Here is a 27,350-nt window from a genome sequence, read left to right as displayed (position 1 = left end):
CACATGCAGGCACACACACACAAGGCACAGGCGGGCGTGCACACACATGCACATGCACACTTGAGCGTGCTCATACCGCACTTGCACATGCACACACGTATGTCCAGCAGGGGCTGGAGCCAGCTGGGGTGCGCTAAGTGTGGACACGGGGGCGCGGGAGAGCAGCACGGGTGGGAAGCAGGGCCCACAGAGTGGAGAGAGGCGGGCAGGGGGCACCCTGGGGCAGTCCAGGTGGTGTCTGGGCTGGCAGAGATGGGTGAGGCTAGGTGCGGGGAGGGGGTGGCCTGTGCTGGCACCTGGGGTGGGAGCTCAGGGAGCTCTCGCCCACCTCCCCGCCTCTGGCCCTCGGAGCGCAGGCACTGAGCCAGGCCGGGGCCTGAGAGCGCCCTGGACCGAGCTCACCCTCTGAATCCCTCGCCCTGGGGCTGAGCGGAGGGGGCCGTTTCCGTCTCTGTGACACCGTCACCGGGGCTCCGGGCCACCTGCCTCGCCTTCCGGGCCTCCGGGCCACACCACCCCAGGCCAAAGGTTGACCTGCTCTGGCCCGTTTCCTGCAGGCACCAGGCACTGCCCTGGGGACACGGAGATGGCATCCCCCAGCTGGACAGAGCCCAGGCCCTGCCACGAGAGAAGCCCCCCGGCCGCTCCTGGGGCTCGAGCGGCCCTGCAGCAGGCAGCAGGGGGACGGGGCCCAGGAACGGGGCAGCCACTGCAGGTTCATGAGCCAGGGAGGGCCGCAGCCAGGCTCGCGTTCCAGATGACCGGCCAGCCAGATGGAGGGAGAGACCAGCCTGGCCTGTGAGAACCTGCTGATGGTCAGCTTCTCCCCCCCCAGCATTTGGGGTCCTCCGTGAGCTGGCACCTGGCAACGGCCCCAGCCTCTTCTCCTGGGAGAATTCCTTCTGCTCCCCACCAAGTCCACTCGGCTTGGTGGCCCATCTCCAGGTCTCTGACCCCTCCTTGGAGGCCCTCCCTTGCTCTCTTGGTTTCTCTAAGTTCCAGCCTTCCTTCCAGAACCACCTGCCAAAGCAGTACAGAGCAGCAGCCGCGAGCACTGATTTCCTACATCCCACAGACCTGACTTTGAAACCCAGCTTTTTGCCGCCTACTGCTGTGTGACCTGGGGTGAGCCACTCAGCCTCTCTGGGCTCTGTTCCTCACTGTAAACTGGGGATGGTAGCAACAGCCTGCTGGGCTGCTGGGCAGGGAAAGGGAGGTGGTGGCTGGAGGTGTTTCACTCAGGGCCTTGTGTCACCCTAACAGCCAGGTCACGTCCCACCTCCCCAGGAGACTCTGCCACAGACCTGGTCCCAAGGGACCGGGTCGCCCTCTGGGGTCCACAGCAACTGCAGGCCCGGCCCTGTCCGGCACCCTGGGGGCTGGGCCTGGCCCCCCGGCTGGCAGAGGTCAGTTTCCCCCCCACTTCCCCTCCACCCCCGGCAGGGGGGCCTGGGGGCAGGAGAGTCTGGCGTCCTGCAGCAGGTAGGACTGTCCCTCCCTGAGGTCCCAGCAGGGGGTGGGGCCTGGGGTGAGAGCAGGGTGTGGTCTGCAGAGAGGAAAAAGGGGTGAGGGTGGCACCCAGCCATCCAGGGGAAGCTGCCCAGCTCACCCTCTCCCTCTGGCACCCCCTTGTCCCACTGTCCACTCTTGCCAGGGGGAACCGGCCAGCAGCCCTCCCTCACCCCTGCAAGTGTTCGCAGGTGCTGGAACGCCCTTCCCTCCTTAGCCAGCTCCCACGGCCCCTCCGCAGCCCCCCGGGCAACTCAGACGCCCTCTCTCCGGATAGGCGTGGCCACCTGCTGTCCCCCCCTTTCTTGTCGCAGCAGCGTGGAGTCATTTGTCCTTTTGGGCCTTCTAGGGACAGCCACGCTCAGCCCCTTTGGGTTGCTGTGGCCTGACTCGGAGCCTGCTCTCAAGTGGCCTGCAAGCCCCACGCAGGGCGGGACTCCTTTATCAGACAAACGGACGCCTCCTCTGGGCCAGTGCGGGCGGGGGGCCGGGAAAACAGAATCCCCAAGGAGCTCGGGGAGGGCGACCGTGGGATAAGGAGCTCTGGGGCGACAGCAAGGGGCCACCGAGGACAGAGCCCAGCCCGAAGTTCTAGAGCACGGGGGTCCCGCAACGGGCAGGTGCAGCCTCCTCCGCGGGCCTCGGAGGCGCCGCCTGACCCCGGCTGGGGGCTGCCGTCCAGGGCAGATCTCCCCCGGTGCCCTCGCGTGTCGGGGGGGTGGGGGCCCAGCAAGGCTCCCGGTCCTGGGTCAGCCCCATCTGGGGACGGGGCCCGGAAGCCCCGGCGGCGAGCCGAGGCTGGTGCGCTCCTCGCTGCGGCTGGGGGCGTGGCGGGGAAAGGCCTGGCCTCCGGCCCCCATGTTGGAAGACCCCTGGGCCATCACCTCGGGGAGCCCGAGGCACCCTGAACCCCCGAAGACAGACAAGGGGGCCGTGCTGGTTCTCGGAGGCTGGGGTGCACCCTCCCGGGAATCGGCTAGGGAGCCCAGGGGAGGGGGTCACACGGCAGGTGCGTTGGCTGCGCGTCTCCCGGTGGCCAAGTGGGCGGTGGTGCTTCTACAAAGAGAAGGGCGAGCAGGGCCCTTTGCCTCTCGAAGAAGGCAAAGCGAAGTTGGGGTGAAAACCTAAGTGGGAGCAGCCACCCCTGGGCTCAAACCAGGCGGCCCAAGGCCCACAGACCCGACAACGGCGCTGCCCCCCCACCCAAGGACCTGGCTCCCACAGCTCTCCCCTCCCTCACCCGGCTCCAGCCACCTTGGCCTCCGTGCTGTCCCTTGAGCCCCAGGGGTGACGCCAGCTTAGGTGGGTGCCACGCGCTGGGCGCCTGCCTGGAACACCCTCCCTGCGGAGGTGCTGGGCTGGCTCTCACCAGCTGCACTTGCTCAGACGGCGCCTTCCCGGCAAAGCTTCCCGAGTCTCGCTCCTTTGACCTCGCCAGCCCCAGCTGCTTGGCTTTTCGTGACACTCACCCCCTTCTGGCCTAAACACCAGGAGTTAGGCTAAAGCTACAGACGTTGCTGGTTTCACTTCTCCCTCTAGAACGGTCGACTCCCAGGAGCAGGGACCCTCGTCCCTCCTGTTCCTTGAGTGTCCCCTCAAGGAGCATGGCCTGGCTCAGCAGAGGAGCTCGGCGATTTGTTGAATGAATGACAAATGACAAGTGGTTTCCTAACTCCTCCCCTGGGAAAAGCAATAAAAAGGCTGAGGACACGCGCACGTGCATACATACACACGCACACGCGTGCATGCTCCCGGCCTGGGACAGTGGCCCAGCTGTCCCTGCAGAGGCTTCAGGCAACAGTCCTGAGCCAGCTGCGGCCGCCAGGGCTGGGCCCGGGGGCGGGGCCAGGAGTCCCACTTCCAACGGGGCCTGGAAGCCGGGGTCATGGCAGGGAGTGCGTCCCGGGTCCATCAGCAGATGAAGGCAGAGTGATGCGGGCAGCCTCGCGCCCGCTCTGACGCTGTCCCTCTCCTTACCGTCCGGCTCGGCGTCACCCGCTGCCCAGCCCTCCCTTGGGCCCAGGGTCTCCCGGAGCAGCCCGGAGCCCCCCACGGCTGGCCGGTCCACCTAACATCCCTCTCCTACCCCAATCGGGAGCACCCGACATGGCTCTGGCTTGTGGCTGGGCCCTGGGCACACAATAAGCACTTAATACATACGAGTGACAGTCACAGGGTCACTCAGCAGCCACCAGGGCCTCAGATTTGTCCCCCAGGCTTCCTGGGGCCCCAGGGGGGAGAAAATGTTCCCAACTCCAGGCCTGGGCAGGACACGGTGGGTGAGGGGCCCCCTTGTCCAGAGCCCCGAGGCCTCCCCGGCTCCCATTCCATCTGCAGCCCCCACTGGCCAGGCTCAGCCTCGATGGGGCCCTGGGGGGCGGCGGTGGGGGGCAGCCTCAGAGGGCCCTGCCCAGGCCTCGCTCCCTCTCCCACCCTCCCCGCCCCGGGCTGGGCAGGGCCCTCGGGTACTGGGGCACCCTCCCAGGGGCCGGCAGGCCAGGCGTCCCCCAGCCGCCAGCACATGACACCCGAGTCCACTGTGGGAGAGCACCTTTATTGTCAGAACATTACACCCTCCATGCAGAGAGGGTGGGCAGCCCAAGGCCCGGGGGGAGCGGGCACCCAGGGACCTGAGGGCTGTTGGGAGGTCACCAGGGCCAGCGGGACCAGCCCACAGCCCCCACAAGCACCGAAATCACCAGAAACGGAGGAAGGGGTCGTGAGCCCAGGGCACAGCACCTTTGAATCAAGTGTTGGCTGCCATCGCAGAGGCCCGGGGCCCGGCCCAGAGAGGAGGTGCGGGGGTGGGCCCGGGAGGTCTGGAGGGGCTAGGGTGGTCTTGGCTGCTCAGGGACCTGGCAGCCTGCTTGAGGGGCCGGCCCGAGCCCGCAGCGCCGGGTCCAAACAGGGCCCGGGGCTCGAGCAGCCTTCCTTGCTCCCACTGGACATTGGACTTGCCAGAAACACCCAAAGGGCAGAGCCTACAGAGAGGCCGGGGAGGGGCAGCCGGCTGTGAGTCCCAGCCCCGGCGGCCCCCGTCAGGGTACACATTCCCAGGAAATCCCCCCTCCGGACTCAGAGAGGGGGCAGGGCCTGGCTGGGTCCTCGGGCAGGTAGGTGGCTTCCGAGAGACTGGGGGGCGACGGTGGCTGATGCCCATCTGGTTCCGGGGCTCTCCCACCCACGGCACTCTTCTGTCCTGGCCCCAAGCCCGGGGGACAGTGTGGGCTCGTTGGGGGTCTCCCGGCCTCGGAGGGCAGCTGTAGGCCAGGTCGCCCCAGCTCGCTGAGCAGGCCACGGGCCCTGGGGAAGGGGCTTGAGGAGTACAGGCCTCAGAGCCCAGGGCTGGCTGAGACGGGCTGGCTTCCCCGGTCCCCAGGGCCGGGCCTCCTCGTGCAAAGGGGGAGCTGGCAGGGTAGGGAGAACACGGGCTCTGGAGTCGAGAGGCCTGGGTTCGAATCCTTACCCGGGCCTTGGGCATGTCATTTATACTCTCTGAGCCTCGGCCCCGCCCCCCGCCAGCCCCCTGGTACAGTGGGGACAGTAAGCCTACCTCCTAAGGATTAAATGCGACAATCACGGAAGCCCCTTGTGCGGGGCCCGAGACACGGCTTGATAAATGACACCCATTAGGATAATTCCCACATCTGTCTCCCAGCCCACCCAGCTCCCGTCTCCAGCAGGGAGTGGGGGGAGGGGAGGGCAGGGGACAGGGAGAGGGTGCTGCTGGGACCCTGCCCCTGGAGGTACCATCTGTCCCAAGGCCCCCGGGTCCCGGGAGCCAGCGCATCTCACAACTGTCCGTGCCCAGAGCCCAGCCCCACGTGGGGCGTCTTTGGAGCCCGCAGCGGCACAGGCTCCTGGGGCCGGGTCATTGGTGGGGCTGGGGCTTGTCCTGGAAAGCAGGCCTCCTACTTCTTCTTGCTGGCACAGCCGGCACTCACAGGCCCAGGGTCAGGGCCGAGCAGGGCAGCAGGAGCGCCACTGGGTGGGGAGCCCCCCCGCTTCATCTTGAGGTTGGCTCTCAGGGCGGCGTCCTGGCCGGAGCCCCCATCTGGGGAAGCCAGTGGATCTGAAAGGAGAGCAGGGGGGTGGATTTGACATGGGGCTGGGGACTCGCATTGGAAACCTCTGTTCCTGTCCCCAGCCAGTGACAAAGACCCTCACCTAGAGTGGACAAGGGAAAGCAGCAGCTTCTGGCTTCTCATGCATTCACGCACCCATGCATACATCCATTCTCTCATTCATTCATTCATCCACCCAACCATCCACCCATCCATCCATCCATCCATCCACCCATGCATCCACTCAACCATCCCCCCACCCATTCACCCATCCATCCACCCATCCATCCATCCATCCATCCATCCATCCATCCATCCATCCATCCATCCATCCATCCATCCACCCATCCACCCATCCATCCACCCATCCATTCATCCACCCAACCATCCACCCATCCATGCATCCACTCAACCATCCATCCACCCATCCACCCACCCGTCCACCCACCCATCCACCCATCCATCCACCCATCCATCCACCCATCCATCCATCCACCCATCCATCCATCCATCCACCCATCCATCCATCCACCCATCCATCCATCCACCCACCCATCCATCCACTTACTCATCTATCCATCCACCCATCCATCCATTTCTTCATTCACCCATTCATTCTTCAATAAATGTGGACCAGGGTTGGATTCCAGGCCCCTCAGCAGCACTAGCACGTCAGGAAACCCCACTCCACACTAGAACAGAAGGCTCTGGGGAGCACGGTGGGAAGAAGACTCATGGCGGGCTTCCCAGAAGAAGAGACCATTGAAGCAGGTCTTGAAGCAGGAGCCAGGGTTCACCAGGCAGAGCAAAGGAGCAAAGACACAGAGGTGGGGAAAACGCGGGCTGTTTGGGTGGTAGGTCTTCGTGGCTGGTGTGGGGCTGTGCCGGAGACCTACTTGGGGAGCTGGGCAGTGAGCCCAGATGTTGCCTGTGGGCAGCAGGGAGCCACAGAGGGTCCTTGAGCAGGAGAGGGACATGGTCAGACTGGGGGTTGGCAAGACTGTCCAGCAGCCTCGTGGACAGGCCCAGTGGCCGCAGGGAGGGGGGAGGGGGGAGGGAACGGAGATTCCCAGCAGGGTAGCCCGGCACTGACCATGGATCCCGATCATGTGCTCCAGGATGAGCACCCTCTCCGCCAGGATCTTCAGGGCCTCCCGCAGCTGCTGCACCCCCTCGCCCTGCCAGGGAGGAAGCAGGGTCAGGGCCGGCCGCGGGGCAGGGGCGGGGCCGGCTGGGTCCCTCGTGCCACTCCTCCCAGCCCTCCCGCCCGCGTCACCATCGTCTCCCCAAATCGCCACCACTTCCTGCACGTCTGTTAGGGCAGCTCTTCATTCACAGACGAGGAGCCGGAGGGGGGGGAGCGAGGGGAGGGGGGATGCAGCTACGTCCCCACGGCCACACGGCAGCTCCAGGCTCCAAACCCAGAACCGGTCGCCCCAAGCCTGCGCTTCTGCTGCAGTGGCTGCCTGGCTGCCCCCACTTCCAGAAAATACCCCAAGAGGGCAAAGCGCCCAGTGCGGGCAGCAGGTGGCAGGGCCTCTGTGCCTGTGCCTCCCGGCGCGCGCCCACCCGAGCTCCTGGCCAGGTGGATGCTGCAGGGCCAGGGCAGGTGCAGCTACTCAGACAGGAAAGAGGGGCCTGCTTTGGGGCGCACTGGCAGGAGTTGCGATGAGGAGGAGCCTGCGTTTCTGGGACAGGGTCTACACGTGGGCAGGAAGCCCGGTGCACGGAGACGCAGGAGCGAGCTGAGACCGGAGGCCCGTGCGTGGAGAGGACAGGTGTCAAGGCCACTTTGGAAAGACAAGGGACGGTGCAGAAGCCAGATCGCTGTTCCCCGCCAGCCCAGCCCTGCGGGCGGCAGCTCAACCAGGGCTTCTGCTGGGGCAGGGTGACGGGTCTGTCATGTTTAGATTAATTTAGCTTAAAACGGAACGGAAGAAAGCCGAAGAAACATCCTGCCGGCTTTGGAGAGAAGGCTTCCCGTCCGGAAAGCCGAGGCGCAGGGCCCAGAAGGGGCCCGGAGGGCGGCCCGGGGGAAGGACGCCCTGGGCGAGGAGTGCAGGTTCGAAGTCCCCTGTCAGTGACCCAGCTAAGCGTCCCGCCCCGGGCCCCTTCTTGTTATGGGGGGGCATCATGGGGGACTTAGGGTCCTGTCAAGCGCCTTCGAATCAGCGTCCTCTCCAGGCGCCTGTCACGTCCCCCTCCCCACTGCCTCCTGCATCACCAGCTTGCTCTGCTCCCCCCTCCTGGAGGCCCCCCTAGCCCCCCACCGATTGGCCTTCGCACAGCTGCCCGTCCCCCATGTCCACTAGACACCCCCTGGGGTAAACCTTCCGAAGCTCACTCACTCAGGGAGGGCCGTGCACCCCCTGTGCCAGCCCCCGAGCCCTCAGCTTGGCGGGCCCTCTCGGCTGGCACCCCTGCCCGAGCCCCCTGCCCCACCCACGTGCTCAGCCTCACGGCCTCCTCCCAGAAGGCAGGAGCCCCCACGGCCATGTGCGTGCGTGCCGGCCCCCCATCCCCTCTGCTCGCTCGTGCCACCCCCCTCACATTCCTAATGCAAAACCCCCTCCTGCCCACCCGCCCTCCCAGCTCCACCTCCCCACCTGTCCCTGCCGTACGACAGCGCTGTGCCCGGACAGTGACAGCCAGCCCCGTGGCTTCCTCGCCCCCCGCTCCCGTGGCAGCAGTCTTCACGTTCTCTCCTGATCCCCGTGCACTCATCTGTCTCCCCACTGGGCTGTGAGCCCCTCAAGGGCAGGGGCCCCTTTTGCCCCGTGGCCCCAGAGCCCAGCTCGGCCTGACGGGTCTCAGCGCAGCTCTGTTGGTCTCCACCCCCCACCCCCACACGGGTGGCCCCGACTCCGCATTCCTCCAGGGGCGGGAGGGGTGGGCCCCCGATGTAAGGCGCGCTTACCTCGGCGGCTTTCTCCCCTTCCTCGCCCTTCTCTCCAGGCTCACCCTAGGAAGCAAAACCAGGAGGTGTGGGCGCTGCTCTCCTCTCTCCAGGGAGGCAGGGGCGGGCCGGGGGGCAGGGCCTGGGGACAGGACACCAGGGACGGCAGCGCCCAGGCCAGTGTGTGCTCCTGCCGGCGGGGCCCGCTGCACAGCCTGGCATGGGGAGGCGTTGGGGGTCGGCTCTAGGGGCTTAATTCTGCTCCTGGGGCTGCAGCTCTCGGGCGCACCCCGGCTCAAGGGGTCGGCCACACAGAGTTCCTTCTCTCTCTAAACGGGCCCCATGGTGACATCGATGCTGCCGCCGCTGTGTGGCCTCGAGCAGGTTATCGCCCCTCTCTGTGCCTCTGCTTCCTCATCTCTAGAACGGGCAAGTCCCTGTGCCTCCCTCGTGGAGTTATTAGGAGGAGCAAGGGACCCAGTGTGTGCAATGAGCTTAGACCAGAGTCTGGGGCCTCCGAGCGTTGGGCTAGCGCACCCCAATGCCGGGGTTTGCCTCCCGGCGCAGCGCGGCGAGCACACTGGCTTTCAGAGCCTGGATCTGTCACCCAGTCCCTTGGCCTCTCTGAGCCTGGGCTGCCTCGTCGGGCAAGTGGGGATGCGGGCGCGTGGTCTCGGCGGGCCCCCGTGAAGTTTAAACAACGGGTGGGGCTCCCGTGAGGCCAGCACATAGTGGGTGCTCAGTGAAGGCCAATTCCTCGTGTCCGCCCCAGGCCAGCCGGGGTGGGGACAGCCCTGCCCCTCGGCCCTGCGGCAAGATGCAAAGTCCTGCTTCCAAGAAGGCTCGTTAGGGGCCCAGGGGAGAGAAGGGACTGGCCAGGCCACACGGCGCAGCGCCCCCGGCGCCAGGGCACAGCCTGCGGAGCCAGCCCGGCGTGCACAGCCCCAGGGAGGGTGAGCCCCCCCGCAAGACCACCCCTTCCCAACTGGGCAGCTCCCGCCGCACGGGGGACGCTCCTTCCCCTCCCCGTGCCCCGCCTCCGGCCGCGGCTGGGGGCACCTGCAGCGCCACGTCGGGGCTGACCTGGACAGTGCCCCCCGGGCCCCGGCTCAGGGCCCACCCCCCGGGCAGAGGCCGTGGCCGCGGGCACCAGGGCCCACCGCGCCAACCCGCACTTACGGATGGCGCCGCCGCGCCCCGCTCTCCAGCCAGGCCCTGCGGGAAAGCAAGCGCCGCGTCAGCACGCCACCCTCGCCCACCCTCGCCCACCTCCGCCCCGCGGGGCTCCAGGCCTCAAAGTCGGGGCGGGAGGAGGATGGTGGGGGGTGGGGGGCCCAGGTCCTGGTGCCACCCCCCACCGGCTGCCTCCGTGGAACCCTCCGTCTTCTCACCTGCAAAACGGGCACACCCAGGACAGTTGCCCCGGTGAGAAGAGAGGGGACAGAAGCACGCATTGCCCCGCGCCTGAGAGCAGACCACCCGGCGGGACGAGGCCGCCCCCAAAGCGTGCGCTGCAGGGGGTGGAGGCAGCTGGAGAAACCCAAGGGGGGCTGCCCGGGTGCCTCCGCTCTGCCTCCCCTGCTGTGTGATTCGGTCAAGCGGCCAAACCTCTCTGTGCCTCCACTTCCCACAGCCACGGGGATGCAGTGCCGAGATCCCGAGAGCCGCTGGCTTTCGTCCCTGGACCCCGTCGGCTGGGCCTGGGCAGCGCCAAGGCCCCCCCCGCCCCGGCGCCCCTCCCGGGGGGGCACTGCCCGCCTCTCACGGCCCCGCCCGCCCCTGCTCCTGGTCCTCTTAGGACCGTGCTCCTCCCACGAGGGAAGGAAGCGCCTCGGAGATCAAGGGGAGAGCCAGGCTCCCGGCGGGCACGGGGGGCACGGGGGGCACGGCCCGGCAGCGCCCCCCCACCCCCCGCGCCTCCTACCATGCCCGGGGCCTCTGCATCCTGCCCCTCGGCTCCCCACCCCTGCCCCTCTGTCCAGGGCCTGTGGCTGGGGCTCCTGCCCCCCGCCAGGAGCAGATGGGGCCCCTGGACCCTCCCGCCCCTGTGCCTGGGGTGGGGGGCTTCGGCAGCCCGGCCCATCCTGGGCCCCCACCAGCCCCCAACCTGCCACCCTGCGCCCTGTGCCCAGGCTCCCCCACGGCCGTGCTCCCCCTGCCACGGCCCGGGCCCCTCACCCGCCATCGCCCTTTGTGGCACGTCCTCCAGGAGTGAAATCACAAAGTGGGGGGACAGTGGGGACAGGCCAGGAGCACGGACACCCGCTCCGGCCTCTAGAACATACTCTCTAGAAGGCTGGCCCCGGGGCCCCTGGTCCCGCTGTATCCTCAGCACCCCGGTCGGGACTGGTGATCCCCCAGGTGCTCAGGGAATAGCTGCTGAGGGAAAAAAGGGGTGAATGGACCTGGGGGGCTCCCAAAGCCCGGGATCGAGGAGGGCGAGCCCCACCTCCAGTGGGGGCTGCAGAAGATCCACTCAATAAGACACCCCCAAATCCCTTCTGCGTGTCTCCCCTGTGTCTTTCTCCCGGGCCCCTGGGCCCCCACTGCCCGCCACCACCCCCGTGGCATTTTATCTCTCGCGCCCTGAGACAGCCCCCCAGGGAGGCTCTCCCTGCCTCAGCAGGAGGAACCCCGAAGGCGCTGCCCGCCAGCCCGAGGTCACACAGCAGGGGGTGGGTGCTTCGGGGCGCCTCCTCCACACGGGCGGTTCTTGGGGAGGAGGCGCGACGGGTCGGGAGGCACTTTGGGCTGGGGGTGGTGGCCGAGCTCCCTGCCCCTGTGGGCCTCAGTCAACTCATCTGTGAAACGGGAACGGAGTCTCCCCCTCGCTCAAAGCGCCCGGCCCGGGGGAGAGGGCAGCTGCTGGGGACAGAAGCCATCCACGGTCACCCCCTGTCCCCTGCACCCCGCCTGGGCCCAGGGCAGGGGTCAGCCGGGTGGCGGGGACCTCCCGCAGCTTCCCGCCCGAGAAACTCGCGGCTTCTCCTGCCTGGGGGAGGCAACGTCCTCCCGGCCCCCCAGCCCCTCAGACCGGAAATGACGATGCCCTTACCTGGGATCCGGGAGCACCTGGGGGGCCTGGGGGGCCGTGTGGTCCTGGGGGGCCTGCCGGCAGAGTCACAGATGGTCAGCCGCGGCCAGAGAGGCCCCCGGCACCCGCCCTGGGTCTGTCTCCGTGGACGGCCAGGGAAGGTTTGTGGGATAGGGGGGCGCACGTCCCCCAGTCTCAGAGGCCACCTCATGGTTGAGAGCCCCTCCCTCATGGCCCCCACCACTCTACCCACCCCTCCCCCAGATCGGGAGCCCAGGCAGGGGCCACCCAATGCCTCCCACCTGCCCAGCCGGGGGACCCTTGGCAAAATGCCCCCCTCCACCCCTCCTGGGGGCCTCAGGAGGGACCCCCTTCCTTCCTCCCCCTCCAGGAGCCATCCTTCCTGCTTCTGACCACCCTCCTGAGCCAGCTCTCAGACACGCAAACGAGCTGGAGCCCTCGCCAGCTCCCGACAGCCTCGCCTGGCCCTCTCCACCCAGAGGCCCTACTGGAAGCTTCCTCTGCCTCTGTGTCTTCCCAGGGCTGGCCTGTCCCCTCTGCTTCCCCAGCCAGCTCTTCCCTACTAGTCTTAGGCTGAGCACCGCCTCCTCCAGGAAGCCTTCCCGGCACCCTCCTCTGGGCAAACCCCTGACGCCGACGAGCCATCGCCCGCGGCAAGGGGGTCTTGCCGTGCTGTAGCCCCTCTGCCAAGCCAGCCGCGAGGAGGAGCCGCCCCCTCTCGGGCCTCCCCGCACTAGCACATGCATTCCACGCCGACGAGAACCCTGCCCAGCCTGGAGCGGCGCCCGGCGAACACCTGCTGAGTACACGAAGGAGTAAAGGAAGGGCAGGGAGTGAGCTCCCCGGCCTGGGGCGCGCCCACGGCCCTCTGCGGCTCGTCCTTTCTCTGGTGTAGCGTGTCTGCTGCGACACCCACACGGCTGGGCGGGGGGCGGGCGAGGTGGTCGGTCAGCCCCCTCCTCATTCGTTTCCCCCTCCCCAGTGGGCTCCGGGGAGGACGGGGGTGGGGGGGAGCCAGGCCTGAGCGCCAGCTCCCCCCGACACCCCCCTCCACTCCTGGGCTCCGGCCTCTGGGCCCAGGGCCCCCGCCTCCCACTGGTACCCCTCCAGGTGTCTCCCCCTTCGGCCTGAGCCTCCGTGCACCCCACTCTGGCCCATGCAAGGACAGGCCAGGGCCACTTCCTGCGGGCCTCCAGCCTGGCTCTGGCAGAACCACTGGGGGTTTGTCAGGCCACACCTGCAGAAGTGCAGCCCAGAGAGGGAGGAGCCTTACCCTGGGCCACACAGCAGCCTCGGTCTCCCAGCACCCTGCGGGGGCCGCACGTGGGCCCCACCCAGCCTCCAACCAGGCAAGCCCAGGAGGGGGTCTCCAAATCCAGGCCTGCCTGCGCTGCCGGCCCGGCTGCTTACCTGGTGGGCCGGGGGGACCCCGGGGCCCCGGGACGCCCGCCAGCACCGTGTCCACAACGGCAGAGGCCAGCTGGGAGTCTCCATCTGAGGAAGAGCAGAGGCTGCAGTGCCGGGGGCGGGCCCCGTGGTGGCCCCCCGGGGCCCTCAGGGCCGGACCAGGCGCCCCCCAACCTGCTAGGTCTCCCGGCAGCCCCGGCCGGCAGCCCCTATTGCTCCCGCTGCGCAGGAAAGCCCCCGGTGCCTGGGAGTCGGAGGACAGAGGCCAGCTCTGGCTGCCCCTAAGGCACAAACTCCTACCTGAACAGTCCAGGCCCTTTCGACTCTGGCCCCACCCTGCCCCATCCACATCCACACGCCCCAGGCTGGCGCTGAATTCCAGCCTCCACCCCAAAGGCCCCTCCTGGTGCACCCCAACCAGCTTGCTTCTGCGGAGCCTCCTCCAGGAAGCCCTTCAGGATTGCCCTTCTGAACTGCGGTGCCCCAAGCTGCCTCTGTTGTGACAGGTTGCACCGCCCTGGGGGTCTGGCCTGGGGCCTGGGGTCTCCCACGGCCTGGGGCCCTCGAGGGTCAGCCCCTGTGTGACTTCACCCCCGCCCATCCCCAGAGGCAGATTCAGGGAAGACAGGCCCAGGAAATGTCTCGGAGGGGACCGCCTCCTCTGCCCCCCCCCACTCCTGGACCACCTTTGCCCCAGCCCAGGGCACCCCCAGAGGGCAGCCTCAAGACCGCATTCCATTCAGGATTTTATTAATCCCCAGAGCCACTCCATCAGGGAGTTATGACCATCTCTTCTGCACAGATGGGGAAACTGAGGCTCAGAGAGGGACAGTGGGATTCAGGTCTCAACCCCCAGATCAGGAGGGGTCTTGGGTTTTTCTGAAAGCTGGGGAAGAGGTCCCGGGGCTGACCCTTCCCCTGGGGGGGCCCTGGGCTGTGGTCCCACTAAGCTCTGTGGACCCCTGAGCTCGCTAACAGGGAAGGGGCTGGGACCCCCTCCCGGAGGCCCCCCGGGGCATCTTTCCTCTGTACCCAGCCCTCCCCTGCTATGGCCCCCCACTGCTGGGTGCCCCCCCCCACCCTCACGTGGTGCTCCCGGCCCCCTCCCCATGGGCAAGCAGAGCCGTCGCGTGCTGGATGCGCTGCAGGGCCCGCTTTCTCTGTTTTGCTCACCACTGTATCCCCACTGACTAAAACTGCGCTCTGGTTATGGCTCAACCGATAGAGCGCCCGCCCACCGCATGGAGGGTCCAGGGTTCAAACCCCGGGCCTCCTGACGCTTGTGATGAGCTGGCCCATGTGCAGTGCTGCCGCGTGCAAGGAGTGCTCTGTCATGCAGGGGAGTCCCCCGCGTAGGGGAGCCCCACGCACAGGGAGTGCGCCCCGCGAGGAGAGCCACCCTGCGTGCAAGAAGTGCAGCCCACCCGGGAGTGGCGCCACACACACACACGGAGAGCTGATGCAGCAAGATGACACAACAACAACAACAAAAAGTGACACAGTTTCCCAGTCCTGCATGACAAGAATGCAAGTGGACACAGAATAACACACAGCAAATGGACACAGAGAGCAGACAACTGGGGGGGGAGGGGAGAGAAATAAATTAAATAAATCAAACTGTGCTCCGGCCACAGTAGGTGCTCAATACGTGCTTATGGGATGAGTAAGAGAGACTCCCAGGCTCAGCTGTGCCTCCAGCCCTTTCAGGGGTCAGGACCCCGGTGCAGGGGAGCTGAACACCAGGCCAGGCCACCCTGGGGTCAAGAGCGGGTGGGGGCCCCCAAGCCAGCCCCCTCCCTCTCACTCCCCCCCCCAGGCCCGGCACTCACTGGCTCTGTCTGTCGGGGGCTGCAGGGAGTAGAGGACACCTTGGGGGCCGTCTGGCGAGAGGCCCAGGCTGCCTGCGGGGCCGGGCGGTCCGGGGGGGCCGGGGCGCCCCATCTCTCCAGGGAGCCCAGGGGGCCCCGGCGGCCCCACGAGCCCTGAGATTGGAAGAAGAGGAGTCACCGTGAGGGCAGGGGCTGGCGGCCAGGGCAGTACAGACACGAAAATCGAGGGACTGGCGGGGGCCCCACGGCCACCTCTGAGCTACCTTCTTCCTGAAAGAATGTTCTGGAATGGAACTGAGTTGGCTCCCCCTTCTCCGCCCAGTGCAGAGGGAACACGGGACAGCTGGGGCGGGAAGTGAGGGGAACAGGGAGGGCAGAATCCACCTGCTGCCCCCACCCCAGGGCCTGGCCTGTGGGGCAGGGGTACCCAGGTGGGCTGCAGCCTGGCTGGTCTGTGCCTGCTGCAGGACCCAGGAGGAGCTGGGGGGGGAATCTCTGGGCGTGTTGAAATGGCTGCGACAGCCCCCCACAGCGCCCTCCCCCCTCCACACCTGCACCCAAAGCCCCCTTGGCCTTTTCTCCGCCAGGCCCCTCTGGAGCCTTCCTGAGCCCCCGGGGTGGAACGCCAGCCCACAGGAAGGGGACAGGCTGCGGCCGGTGTTGTCCATCTAACCGCAGCCCAGGGTAAGGCCTGGCCGCAGGTGCTGGGGGGAGGGAGGGAGCCCAGGGGCGTGGGCCGCCTCGCCTGAGAGCCCCAGCCCCCCCAAGCCCTGCGGGACGGCGCCAGGTGTGCAGGCTTACCTGGAGGCCCTGCCGGCCCCGTCTCCCCTGCCTGGCCCCTGTCACCCTTGGAACCCGGAGGCCCTGCGGGCCCTGGCGCTCCCGTCTGCCCTGGGGGCCCTGTGGAGAGACAGCGATAAGGCCCAGACACCCCTGGGGGGCTCCAGGCCCGGCCACATGGGCAGTCTATCACACCTGTCCCCAGGAAACACCTGGGCAGCCTATCACACCTGTCCCCAGGAAGGCCTCCCCCAATCCACAAAGGCGCCAGCTCACCTCCCATCTCTCAGCCGCTCTCAGCAAACCATGTTGGTACCTACTAACTTCTTTGATTCCAAGAGGCCCTTTAGTTCCCATTTTACAGATGGGGAAACCGAGTCTCGGAAAGGTCCGGTCCCTTGCTCAAGGCCACAGGTCCCCGCAGTGGATAGGCCAGGCCGGAACTCGGGTTTCTTAGCCCCAGGGCCCTCTCTCCACTTCCCACCATCTCCCTGCTCGGGATCGGGAACTGGGCTTGTGGCAAGTACTGGCCCCCAAGACAGGCTCCCCGGAGAGCCCGGGGCGGGGGCTGCGGGGACCCTGACAGAGGCGCCTGCCCAGCTGCAGCGTCTCCAGGTCCCCAGGGTGGGTGGTAGTAGAAGCTGGAGTTAAGAGGGCTGCCGGGTCCCTGGACCGCCCACAGGACGCTCGGTGCTGAGCTGGTGGAGGGACCTGCCTGGGGTCTGGAAGGCAAGGCTGGGGCGCTGCTCTCAGGGGATTCCCACCCACCCAGCTTCACCATTTGTAGAGTGCGTGCGCCACCTGCTGGCCAGTCCTGGAACTGCACTTTCCCTGGTAGGGAGATGCAGCGCCCACACTTACCCTCCACGGCCCCTGGGAGTGAGACCTTGGGGACAATGGCTGGAGGGGCAGGGCTCTCTCTTCTGGAGCAGGCCCGAGCTCACGCCTCCTCCCACAGCCTCCAGTCTCTTCTGAAGTGCGCGGAGCCCTGCTCCCCCTGGCCTCAGGGGACAACCCTGCCGCCCCCAGGCCATCTGCCCTCCCTGCTGTGTCCCCGCCATGACAGACACACGGGCAGAAAACGGACAGAAGGGCAGGGGACAGGGGCTGGAGGGTGTGGGCTCAGCGGAACCTGGGAGGGGAGGCTGGGAATCCGCGGGCTCTGATGAGAGGGCCCAGGGCTGCTGAGAAGCATCGGGGCAAAATGCCCCTTCATGCTGGGCGGCCCTGACCCCCCGTTTCTGTCTTCTCCTCTCCCACCTTCACGCGCTTACTGTAAACATGAGGAATCACATCTGTGCCACCTACAGCAGTGCCGAGGCTAGGCTAGGACACCAGGCTGCCCCGCGGGCCCCGCCACGGCTACTCGCCAGGCCACCCCACCCGCAGCGGGCCCCCTCACCGGCCGGGCCAGTGGGCCTTCTCCTTCGGGGCCCTGGGTGGGCGAGAGGGATGGCGTCGGGGAGGAAGTCCTCGTTCCAGGGCGGCGGGGTGCCCTGGGGGCCTGGCAGGTCGTTGTCTGGGCCGGAGGGCCGCTCTGCTGCTTCCAGCAGGAGAACCTGGGCCGGGAGAAGCGCCGAGTCAGCCCTGCCCGGCCAGGGGCAGGGACGCGGGTGCGGGAGCGTGCGTGTGGGGGCAGGGGTGCGTGTGTGTGCAGTGGGGTGTGAGTGCAAGGACAGGGATATGCAGGGGCGCACACGTACAGGAGCGCACATGTGCAGGGGTGTGTGCGGGGATGCAGGTGCAGGGGTGTGTGCGGGGATGCAGGTGCAGGGGTGTGTGTGGATGCAGGTGCAGGGGTGTGTGTGGATGCACGAGCAGGGGTGTGTGCGGGGATGCAGGTGCAGGGGTGTGTGCGGGGATGCAGGTGCAGGGGTGTGTGTGGATGCACGAGCAGGGGTGTGTGCGGGGATGCAGGTGCAGGGGTGTGTGCGGGGATGCAGGTGCAGGGGTGTGTGCGGGGATGCACGAGCAGGGGTGTGTGCGGGGATGCAGGTGCAGGGGTGTGTGCGGGGATGCAGGTGCAGGGGTGTGTGCGGGGATGCAGGTGCAGGGGTGTGTGTGGATGCAGGTGCAGGGGTGTGTGCGGGGATGCAGGTGCAGGGGTGTGTGCGGGGATGCAGGTGCAGGGGTGTGTGCGGGGATGCAGGTGCAGGGGTGTGTGCGGGGATGCACGAGCAGGGGTGTGTGTGTGGATGCAGGTGCAGGGGTGTGTGTGGATGCAGGTGCAGGGGTGTGTGCGGGGATGCAGGTGCAGGGGTGTGTGCGGGGATGCAGGTGCAGGGGTGTGTGCGGGGATGCAGGTGCAGGGGTGTGTGCGGGGATGCACGAGCAGGGGTGTGTGCGGGGATGCAGGTGCAGGGGTGTGTGCGGGGATGCACGAGCAGGGGTGTGTGCGGGGATGCAGGTGCAGGGGTGTGTGCGGGGATGCACGAGCAGGGGTGTGTGCGGGGATGCAGGTGCAGGGGTGTGTGCGGGGATGCACGAGCAGGGGTGTGTGCGGGGATGCAGGTGCAGGGGTGTGTGTGGATGCAGGTGCAGGGGTGTGTGCGGGGATGCAGGTGCAGGGGTGTGTGTGGATGCAGGTGCAGGGGTGTGTGCGGGGATGCAGGTGCAGGGGTGTGTGCGGGGATGCAGGTGCAGGGGTGTGTGCGGGGATGCAGGTGCAGGGGTGTGTGCGGGGATGCACGAGCAGGGGTGTGTGCGGGGATGCAGGTGCAGGGGTGTGTGCGGGGATGCAGGTGCAGGGGTGTGTGTGTGGATGCAGGTGCAGGGGTGTGTGCGGGGATGCAGGTGCAGGGGTGTGTGCGGGGATGCACGAGCAGGGGTGTGTGCGGGGATGCACGAGCAGGGGTGTGTGCGTGGATGCCGGTGCAGGGGTGTGTGCGGGGATGCAGGTGCAGGGGTGTGTGCGGGGATGCAGGTGCAGGGGTGTGTGTGGATGCAGGTGCAGGGGTGTGTGCGGGGATGCAGGTGCAGGGGTGTGTGCGGGGATGCACGAGCAGGGGTGTGTGCGTGGATGCCGGTGCAGGGGTGTGTGCGGGGATGCAGGTGCAGGGGTGTGTGCGGGGATGCAGGTGCAGGGGTGTGTGCGGGGATGCAGGTGCAGGGGTGTGTGTGGATGCAGGTGCAGGGGTGTGTGCGGGGATGCAGGTGCAGGGGTGTGTGCGGGGATGCAGGTGCAGGGGTGTGTGTGGATGCAGGTGCAGGGGTGTGTGCGGGGATGCAGGTGCAGGGGTGTGTGTGGATGCAGGTGCAGGGGTGTGTGCGGGGATGCAGGTGCAGGGGTGTGTGTGGATGCAGGTGCAGGGGTGTGTGCGGGGATGCACGAGCAGGGGTGTGTGCGGGGATGCAGGTGCAGGGGTGTGTGCGGGGATGCAGGTGCAGGGGTGTGTGCGGGGATGCACGAGCAGGGGTGTGTGCGGGGATGCAGGTGCAGGGGTGTGTGCGGGGATGCAGGTGCAGGGGTGTGTGTGGATGCAGGTGCAGGGGTGTGTGCGGGGATGCAGGTGCAGGGGTGTGTGCGGGGATGCAGGTGCAGGGGTGTGTGCGGGGATGCACGAGCAGGGGTGTGTGTGTGGATGCAGGTGCAGGGGTGTGTGTGGATGCAGGTGCAGGGGTGTGTGCGGGGATGCAGGTGCAGGGGTGTGTGCGGGGATGCAGGTGCAGGGGTGTGTGCGGGGATGCACGAGCAGGGGTGTGTGCGGGGATGCAGGTGCAGGGGTGTGTGCGGGGATGCAGGTGCAGGGGTGTGTGCGGGGATGCAGGTGCAGGGGTGTGTGTGGATGCAGGTGCAGGGGTGTGTGCGGGGATGCACGAGCAGGGGTGTGTGCGGGGATGCAGGTGCAGGGGTGTGTGCGGGGATGCAGGTGCAGGGGTGTGTGCGGGGATGCAGGTGCAGGGGTGTGTGCGGGGCATGGCTCCTTCCGGCCTGCAGCTGCGCACCCCTCCTCAGTGGGTGGCAGCCCCTTTGCTGGGTGCTCTCCCCCCACCCTCGCCCTCCGCTCCCTCCTGTCTGAGGAAAGCCCTCCGGACCCCGGGCTCCAGTGAGAGGTGGGAGTGACCGATGCTCCCCCCAAGTCCCTGCACGTTCCTCGGGGGTGCTCATCCCTGGGGGGATGGAGAAGCGGCCTCGGTGACCCCTCCCCGGGCGCTCCTTGCCCCGCTGCCTGGCACCGTGACAATCTCCTTGCTCAGGGAGTGTTTATGCATGGACAGACGGACGGATGAAGGAGAATAAAGGGGGTACATGGGCCCCGTACGGTGCGTGGTGCTTAGTCGGGGCTCCGGGATAGACAGGGGGTGCCCGCCTGGGGAGCGGCCCCGTCCTCTCGCCTTGAAGGGGGCTGCGGGGCTCCGCAATGTGCGCGCCCCCGCGAGCCTTGCAGCCCCCACGGCGGCCAGCAGGGGGCGCCGCGCGCCCGGGCAGAGCGCGCTGGGGGGGACCCGATGGGCCCCCGCGCCCGGTGTCCCTGGCCCTGCAGCTCTTGGGAGCAAGAGCCCCGCGGCCTGCTGAAAACCCGGCCCCGTCGCAGGGGGTCGGAGGGCGGGCCCGGCGGGGCGCTGCGCTGCTGCGACCTTCCGTTCTGCGGTCGCCGAGACCCAAAGGCTTCGCCGCGACACCGGCCTCCCTGCCCCCTCCGGCTCAGCCGACCCCGGTAAGGGAACAGCCCGCCCCATGCACACCCCAAAACCCAAACCGCAGGCACTCTCCTGGGTACCCCCCTCCGAATCCCCCAACACAGGAGGGGAAGGGCCTGGCCTCCCCCCAGGGCGCCGCAGCCCTGACAGCCGGGACCCTCGCTCAAGCCCCGCCTCCACCTGCCCCCCCACCTGCCCTCCCATCTGCTCCCCCACGCCTGCCTGCCCCCCTGCCCCCCCACCCCCCCCTCCCCTCCCAGCCCTCCCCCACAGCAGCCAGGGAGCACCTGAAGGCAAAGCACCCCGCCAAGCCCCGGCCCCCAACCCTCGATGTCCCCGCACTTCTCAGGGGCGCGCCTCCACCTGCCCCTGCCTCAGGCCGTTCCCATCTCCCCTGCCCCCCCCAACCCCCCCCCCTTCCCGAGCCCCTGGAAGTTCCTCAGAGACTGATGAGCCGTCCTTTCCTTGCCCTCCCCCGGCCCCCTGCGCAGATGGCCAACCCCGCCGGGGGGTCCCCTCGGCTGCACGCGCCATCTCTCTGTGCCGAGACGGCCGCGGCGGGGGACCGAGTCCACCAGCGACCTCGGGAGTGCAGGGCGGGGGCCGCGGCTCCTTCCCGAAGCTGCTAAGTGGCAAGGCAAGGTCATGGGGCGGGGGGCAGAGTACCCCTCCTCGGACCCCGCGGCCCGATGGGCTGCGTTTGAATTCCGACTCTCTGGGCCCCTCTGTGACCTTGGGCAAAAGTCCTGACCTCTGTGTGCCTCCGTTTTCCCGTTGGCAAAATGGGAGTGATAACGCTGAGCCTCAGGGTCCCGAGAGGCTGTGAGGGTGCAGCACGGGGGTGCCGGGTATGCCCCCTGCTGCTGGGTGGTCCCCAGCCGAGGGCCCGGGCTGGCCCGGGGTTCGGTGGGTGCCGGGAGAAGTCTCCCCTGGCCCTCTCCCAAGTTCTGCAGTCCCTGGACCTGGGTGGCAGGGCCCCAGAGGGTCCCGGGGTGAAGTGGCCCGCTGTGGGCTGAGCCCCCGGGGGGCAGGACCCCAGGGTGCAGCACTGAGGGGAGCAGCTCAGTGGGGTCCCCGCTGCGGTCGCTGGGCTGGGCCGGCCGTGCGGGGCTGAACAGCTTCCCCTGCACCGCAGGGGCTGTCCTCGGCCTCCCACCAGCCCCGGGGGCCAGTGCCCCCACCCCGCCCCAGCCTCAGAGTCTCCACCTGCGCCTGGGCAGGGGGGGGTCGCCGCCAGTGAGACTCCCGTGACCCCCGGGCTGCCTCCCTGAGCCCCTCCCCTTTCTGGTCCTCACAAGCAGAAAGGGAAACAGAGGCACAGAGACTAAGCGGCCTGCCCCAGGTCCCTGTGCGCCCCGTCCGCCAAGACCACAGCTGCCCTCCCCCCACCGCTCACTCGGCCACGGCCACGGTCTCGGCTGAGCCTCCCAGAGCGCAGGGACGGGAAAGTGCTGGCCTGACCCCCAGAAGCCCCAGGAGGGGGTGTCTGCAATCCCTGCCCCGAAAACCCGCCCGTCCCTATGTCCTCCGGGGTCGGACTAGCCGGGTCAAGGTCAATGTTCTGGGGCCATGGAGAGGCCAAGGGGGTCCGTCAAGGAGACCGTGGCCGTGGCCGGTACGTGATGGGGCGAGCCGGGATGGGGGGGGCTTGAGGGTAGGGGGAAGGGGGATTGTCAGGACCCGGCCTCGGGGGTGGGGGCAAAGGCTGGGGCGGCTCCCCCATTCTTGCCTGGCTTCGGCGGATGGGGGGATTGGCCCAGCGGGAGAGGCGCAGGTTTGGGGTGAAGGTGATGAGTGTCATGGGGTGGGACGAGCCTCAGTCTTGGGGGTGCTCCAAGTGGGGGTAGTCGGGAGCTGAGGCGGGGCCGGCAGAGGTGGCCGAGGGGCAGAGGTGACCGAGGGACAGAGGTGGCCAAGGGGGCAGGAGGGACGCCAGCTCCGAGATGCATCGTGGGCAGGGAATGACAGCCCCAAGGGATTTGGGGTGCAGGTGGGTTTTCCGGGCTCTCTTCTTCCTGGGCCACCTCCCACGCGGACGCCACGGCCCACGGGCCCCGCTGACCCAGGCGTGGGAGCCTGGCCACGGCCAAGTGCGTGTCAGCGCTGGCCGGAGTCCGAGCTCTCCTGGCCTGGCCGTGGCTGACCTCCTGGGGAAACGGATGCCATCCCCGCCCAGGGCATGAGCTCACCGGGGCGGGCACGGGGTGTGGGGCCTCGGCCCAAGAGAACCGGACCGCAGGCGTCAGGGCTGCGGCCGCGATGAGGTCACCGTGGTCCTGGTGACGGGCCGGGTCCACCCGGGACCAGGGCCCACCCCAACGCCCAGGCTTCCTTGAGGGAAACCTCCTCGGGCTCCCTCGGGCTCATGGTCCCTGAGGTCAGGATGCAGACTGAAGGGGAGGGAAGGAGGGGCTGGGGGGCCTGGCAGCCCTCATCTTACTCCTCAGCACCCCCCAATGGCACTGCAGCCCTTCCCAGACAAAGAAGATGCCGAGGGTCAGAGTGGCGGGAATCCTGGGACCAACTCCAAGGGTTGGGTCTTTTGGCAACTTGCCACTGGTGGAGAATGAAGACGGAGCAGCCCCTGATGGTTGCCTGACACCCCCAACCCCCTCGTTCCAAAACCCCCTCTTGTGAATATGTAGGCATTCCCTTTCTGCTTGGCCAAGGGCTCACTTTCTCAGCCTCCCTTGCAACTAAGAGATGGTCGGTCATACAGCCCAGTGCCAGCTAATGAGACCTAGCGAGTCTGTTGGCAGACTTCACCCTCCCCTCTACTTCCTGCCTTTGTGAGGATGTGATGCCTTGAGCTGCGGCAGTCATCTTATAACCATGAGGACAAAAGCCAGTGCACTGAGGCAGAGGGGAGGGTGGCAAAGAGCCTGGGTCCTTGGGTACCTCCATGAGCCACAACACCAATCCTGAGACCACCTACTCCTGGACGTCTGGTTGAGCCAATGACATATGTCTTTATGGCATAAGCTCCCATTCGCTGGGTTCCTGCTACTTGCAGCCAAACACGTCCCACCTGACACACAGAAGCAGGCTTCTTGTCCGAGAGCGCGGGAGGCTCGGGGTGGCCCGTGGCTTGTTCCGGCTGCCTAGAGGGTCTGCCAACCTGGCTGCTGCTCTGGCCCCACCCGGTCTGAGCCCTCCTTCTGACCTGAGCTGACCCCGCCTCCGCGTCCTCTCTGACTCCCATGGATGTGCCTGGCCTCGGTGAAGGCCCTGAGGCTGCTGGGCTGTCCTGGCGACTGGTCTCTCCCCCACCCCAGGGCGCTGCCCCCCGGGGCCCACTGACCTGGGCCGACCAAACTCCCAAGGTGGCCCCGTCTCTCCAGGGGACCCTTGGGCATGCAGGTGGCAGGTGGGTGGCTGCCAGCTACAGCCAGACAAAACTCAGGAACCAAGGGAAGCCCCCAGCGCCTTCCGGAGAGCGCAGCTCGCCATCGTCAGGAGCGGGGAGGTGAGCCGGCTTCTCTCCTGGAGTCCCGACGAGGAGGAGGGGGTCAGCCACCCCTCTGCCCACCCCAGACTCAAGACCTCCCCCCACTCCCCATCCAAGAGCTGCCTGAGCTCACCTTTCCACACCAGCCTCAAACAACCCCGGGGGGGGGCAGTGACTCCCTTGATTTAAATCTTACGGGCCAGCAGATGGTGGCCCAGAGGAGCAGGGATTTGCCAAGACCGTGTCCTGGACCTGGTTTCTCTGCCACATCCTGCTGTCCCTTCCTCCAGCCCCTGAGGTTTGCAGAGGGGCCCCTGAGCGAGCCCTGCCGCGGGCCTGGCCGCCCATGGCCATGGCATTGAGGCCTGGGGTGAGAAGGTGTCAGCAGAGGGCGGGGGGCAGGGGAGAATCTGCACATGGCAAGGGGACAGGGGCGAGCCAGGCAGGCGGGGACAGCTGGCACAGTGCCAGGCTTCCCCTGGAGCTGTGACTCAACACACCCGGACGCTGGGCCGGGACCAGGGCGAGCTGCCAGCATCTGCCCTGTGCCAAACCTCACTGAGGCCCCAGGGCCCTGGCCCGCGTACCAGAGCGTGCCTGCCAGCACCGTGCCCACCCTCCCAGGGCTGCCCCAGCCCGCAGCTCTGCCCGTCTGGGCCTTCCACCCCCGGAGGGCAGCTGACCTCCAGGAGGGCAGGATGCAGCGAGATCCCTGCCTGTGCCCAAGGGGCCAAGGCCCAGTGTGTGCCCGGGGGCTTCTTGTACCAGGCGCTCTGCCAGGGTAGCTCCCCACAGGCCCACCTCTCCACCTGCAGGATGGGACGGCAGCAGCTCTGTCGGATGACACTAGCCTTCCACCTGTTAGCATTTACAAAGCCGGGCCACCACCGTGGGCCACTATGCCAGCCCTTTGCCACATTCCACCAAGGAGGAGATGGGGGCTCGGAGAGCTTTCCAAGACCCCTGGCTGGTGGGGGTCCCAGGCATGGCAGACTCCATGGGGCACTCGTGTGGCCCCCACTCATGGGGCAGGGGCCTCACAGCAGGAGGCCAAAGGGTAGTGAGGGGCCGGCCAGGGCTCCGCGTGTGAGCGCGTGCATGGGCAGGTGCGCGTGTGTGCATGTGAGCAGGTTTGTGCACGCCTGCTTGTGTGTGCGCAGGCACATGGTCGTGCATGTGTGCACGAGCGGTCGTGTGCATTGTGTGCGTGTATGTGCACACGCGTGGACCTGCCCAGCAGGCTCTTCCGGGTTGGGGTCCGCCCGACTTCCGGGCCCCAGCCGAGGGGCTCTCGCAGCCACCTCACTGTTCTAGTCCCCGCTCTGGCTCCCGGCCCGCCGCCACGTCTGCTCACTCCCACTTCAGGAAGCCCCCTCCCATACCACGCCATCTGCCCCCCCGCCACTGGGGTCCTGCCCCCCCGCCACTGGGGTCCTGCCCCCCCGCCACTGGGGTCCTGCCCGAGAGAATTCTGCCAGGACTCGAGTTACCCCAGCCTCCCGCCCTGGCTCCACCCCAGCGGCTCCCACAGCCCCAGCGGCTGCGCAGAGGCCCCTTCCCCGGAGCCCATCCTTCCCAGGCCGAGCCCCCCGCCCACCGCCCCAAGCCTGGCCTCCAGACCCCCTGGGCTGCCAAGGAGCGGGGGGCTCTGGCCCCACCAGGCCTGCCACCCTCTGGGACAGACGCTGGTGGCACTTTGGCCACAGGAGCATGCTCGGCGGGCAGGTGAGACAGCTGGCGGGGCAGGTGTAAGCCCCAGGTGTAGCCCCCATGCGGCGAGGGAGGGACATCGGCTCCCCGTGGGCAGGCTCGGGGGTGCTCCCGGGTTTCCCGGGGGCCCCGTGGGCCTGAGCCCGGCTGCCCGTGCTGGATCGCTAGCCCGCTCTCCTGCCGGGGTGGCCTGGGACCACCCCCAGGTGAGTCAACTGTGCTCCAGGCCTTGTCTCAGGGCTTCTCGACCCAAGACGCTTTCCTTCCCCGGTAGAGACGGGGCTGGGGGCTGGCTGTGGCCCCGCTGTGGCGCTTCTGGAAGTCTCGTCCCCTCGCACCTCTGGGCCCAGTCCTGTGCCAGGCGGGGGGCATGGGGCGGAGGCTCGGGGCGGTCCCAAACCTCCAGGCGCTTGGCCAGAGCCATGTCCGTGCCACACCGGGGGCCGCTGTTCCCCTCCCAGGAGGAGCCTGAGTTGAGGACAGCAGCCCTGGAGGGGCAGCGACTGCCCCTCTTTCCTCCGGGAATTCAGCTTCTCCAGCTCCTCACCCTCCCATGCCCACCCCAGGAGGCCGGCCCAGGCCACCCAGCACCACACCCAGGCCCCCGCAGCTTCCGACCCCCGGGGCCAGGCTGCAGCCGGCGGCTCCGGCCCACTAGACCCCACCAGGCTGGGTCACCCCGGCCGCTCCGGCAGATTCCTGGCAGTCCCGCCCCTCCCAGCCCCCTCCCCCGGCCCAGGCTCCAAGCCCATCTGACCTTGGCCTCCAGCGTGGTCAGCCGCTCGCTCATGCTGCTGAGCTGGGTGCAGTTCATGCATTCTGAAAAGGGACAGGAGCAGAGGTGAGGCCGCGGGCAGGCCTGGGAGCGGGCAGCCCAGCACGAGGACGCCGCGACTCCTCCCTGGCCTGTGGGCCTCCCCAAGGCCCCCTCCTCCATGCAGCCTGCCGTGCCTGGGAGCCTCCTTTCTGGGGGTACCAGGACGCCATGTGCTCTGTCCACTCCACGTCAGGCAGCCAGCCCTGGGATGCCTGGGAATGGGGACCTTGGTCTCCTCATCCACCCATGAACCTCAGTGTCTGGCACAAAGTCGCAGCTCAACAAAAATCTGATGAATGAATGAATGAATGAATGAATGGCCAATAAGACATGCTCCTTTTTTTGAGAAGAGCGGGGCAGAAAGGTGAGGGCTGGTAAGGGCTGCCCTAGGGCTGCGAGAGCACCATGGGGTCGTCAAAGCCAGGCTGGGGGGGGGGCAGTCAGGGACGACTTCCTGGAGGCAGCGGAGAGCTGAAGGATGAGCAGTGGCTGGCCAGGTACGGAAGGTGGGCGGCGAGGCCAGGTGCAGGCGGAGGGGAGAGCAAGTGCTGCGGCGCAGGGGGCAGTGGCGGCAGGCAGGGCCTGCCAGCAGCACCGTCCTTGTGCATCCCCGGGGCAGCTGGGGCCGCAGCTACAGAGGGCAGTCCTCTTGCGTGGGGTCCGGGAGCGGGGCACTTGGGGGCTGGACTGAGGCCAAGGGGGAGGGCCTGGAGGGGTGTAGGTGGGTGAAAGTCAAGGTCAGATTTGCACTTTTAAAAGCTCCCTCTGGCAGCAGAGCACCCGGGGGTGGGACACGGAGAGAGTGGGGGCGGGCAGGCCAGTAATGGACACCCCCAGACACAAGTCTCCCCGGTCTGCAATTATCTGTCTCCCCCAGAGGCCCAGAGCCCTTTAATGAGGAAATAGAAGGTTCGAAGCTGTCCCTAAGAGCCTTTATTGTGCCCGAAGTCAAGAGGCAGGCCCAGTTCCTCTTTGTCATTGCTCAGTTCAAAGCCTGACCCCACAGGAACCCTGCCCGGATAAACAGACACAGAGGCCTGCGGGCTCCTCGGCGGGTCCCGCGTGGCTCGTCGTGGCTGGCGGCCAGGGGAGGGACCCACCGTCACGGGCCACGGCCGCTCCCCAACCCCCGCCCCGTCCGGAGATGGTTTTAGGCCCGAATGCAAAGCACCTTGCGATTTCCTTGTTCCCCAG

The 27,350-nt window shown here is 67.7% G+C and overlaps 1 protein-coding gene across 2 annotated transcripts in view; it reads right to left on the bottom strand.

Moving 5' to 3' along the window:
• Positions 1-4,047: 4,047 nt before the first annotated feature.
• Positions 4,048-27,350, bottom strand: part of COL26A1 (collagen type XXVI alpha 1 chain) — a 184,817-nt gene continuing 161,514 nt past the window's right edge. For both annotated transcript variants that reach the window (XM_058285902.1, XM_058285903.1), the window contains exons 4-13: positions 26,097-26,158; positions 16,943-17,099; positions 15,562-15,660; positions 14,761-14,913; positions 12,935-13,018; positions 11,525-11,577; positions 9,649-9,684; positions 8,491-8,535; positions 6,667-6,751; positions 4,048-5,581 (exon numbers count right to left, since the gene is read on the bottom strand). In XM_058285902.1, coding sequence (XP_058141885.1) covers positions 5,421-5,581; positions 6,667-6,751; positions 8,491-8,535; positions 9,649-9,684; positions 11,525-11,577; positions 12,935-13,018; positions 14,761-14,913; positions 15,562-15,660; positions 16,943-17,099; positions 26,097-26,158 — 935 coding nt within the window. In that variant the 3' untranslated portion in view covers positions 4,048-5,420. The remainder of the gene's footprint in view (positions 5,582-6,666; positions 6,752-8,490; positions 8,536-9,648; positions 9,685-11,524; positions 11,578-12,934; positions 13,019-14,760; positions 14,914-15,561; positions 15,661-16,942; positions 17,100-26,096; positions 26,159-27,350) is intronic.

Source organism: Dasypus novemcinctus, chromosome 23 (assembly GCF_030445035.2).
Source record: "Dasypus novemcinctus isolate mDasNov1 chromosome 23, mDasNov1.1.hap2, whole genome shotgun sequence".
Taxonomy (NCBI): domain Eukaryota; kingdom Metazoa; phylum Chordata; class Mammalia; order Cingulata; family Dasypodidae; genus Dasypus; species Dasypus novemcinctus.
This window is presented reverse-complemented; position numbering and strand designations above follow the sequence as displayed.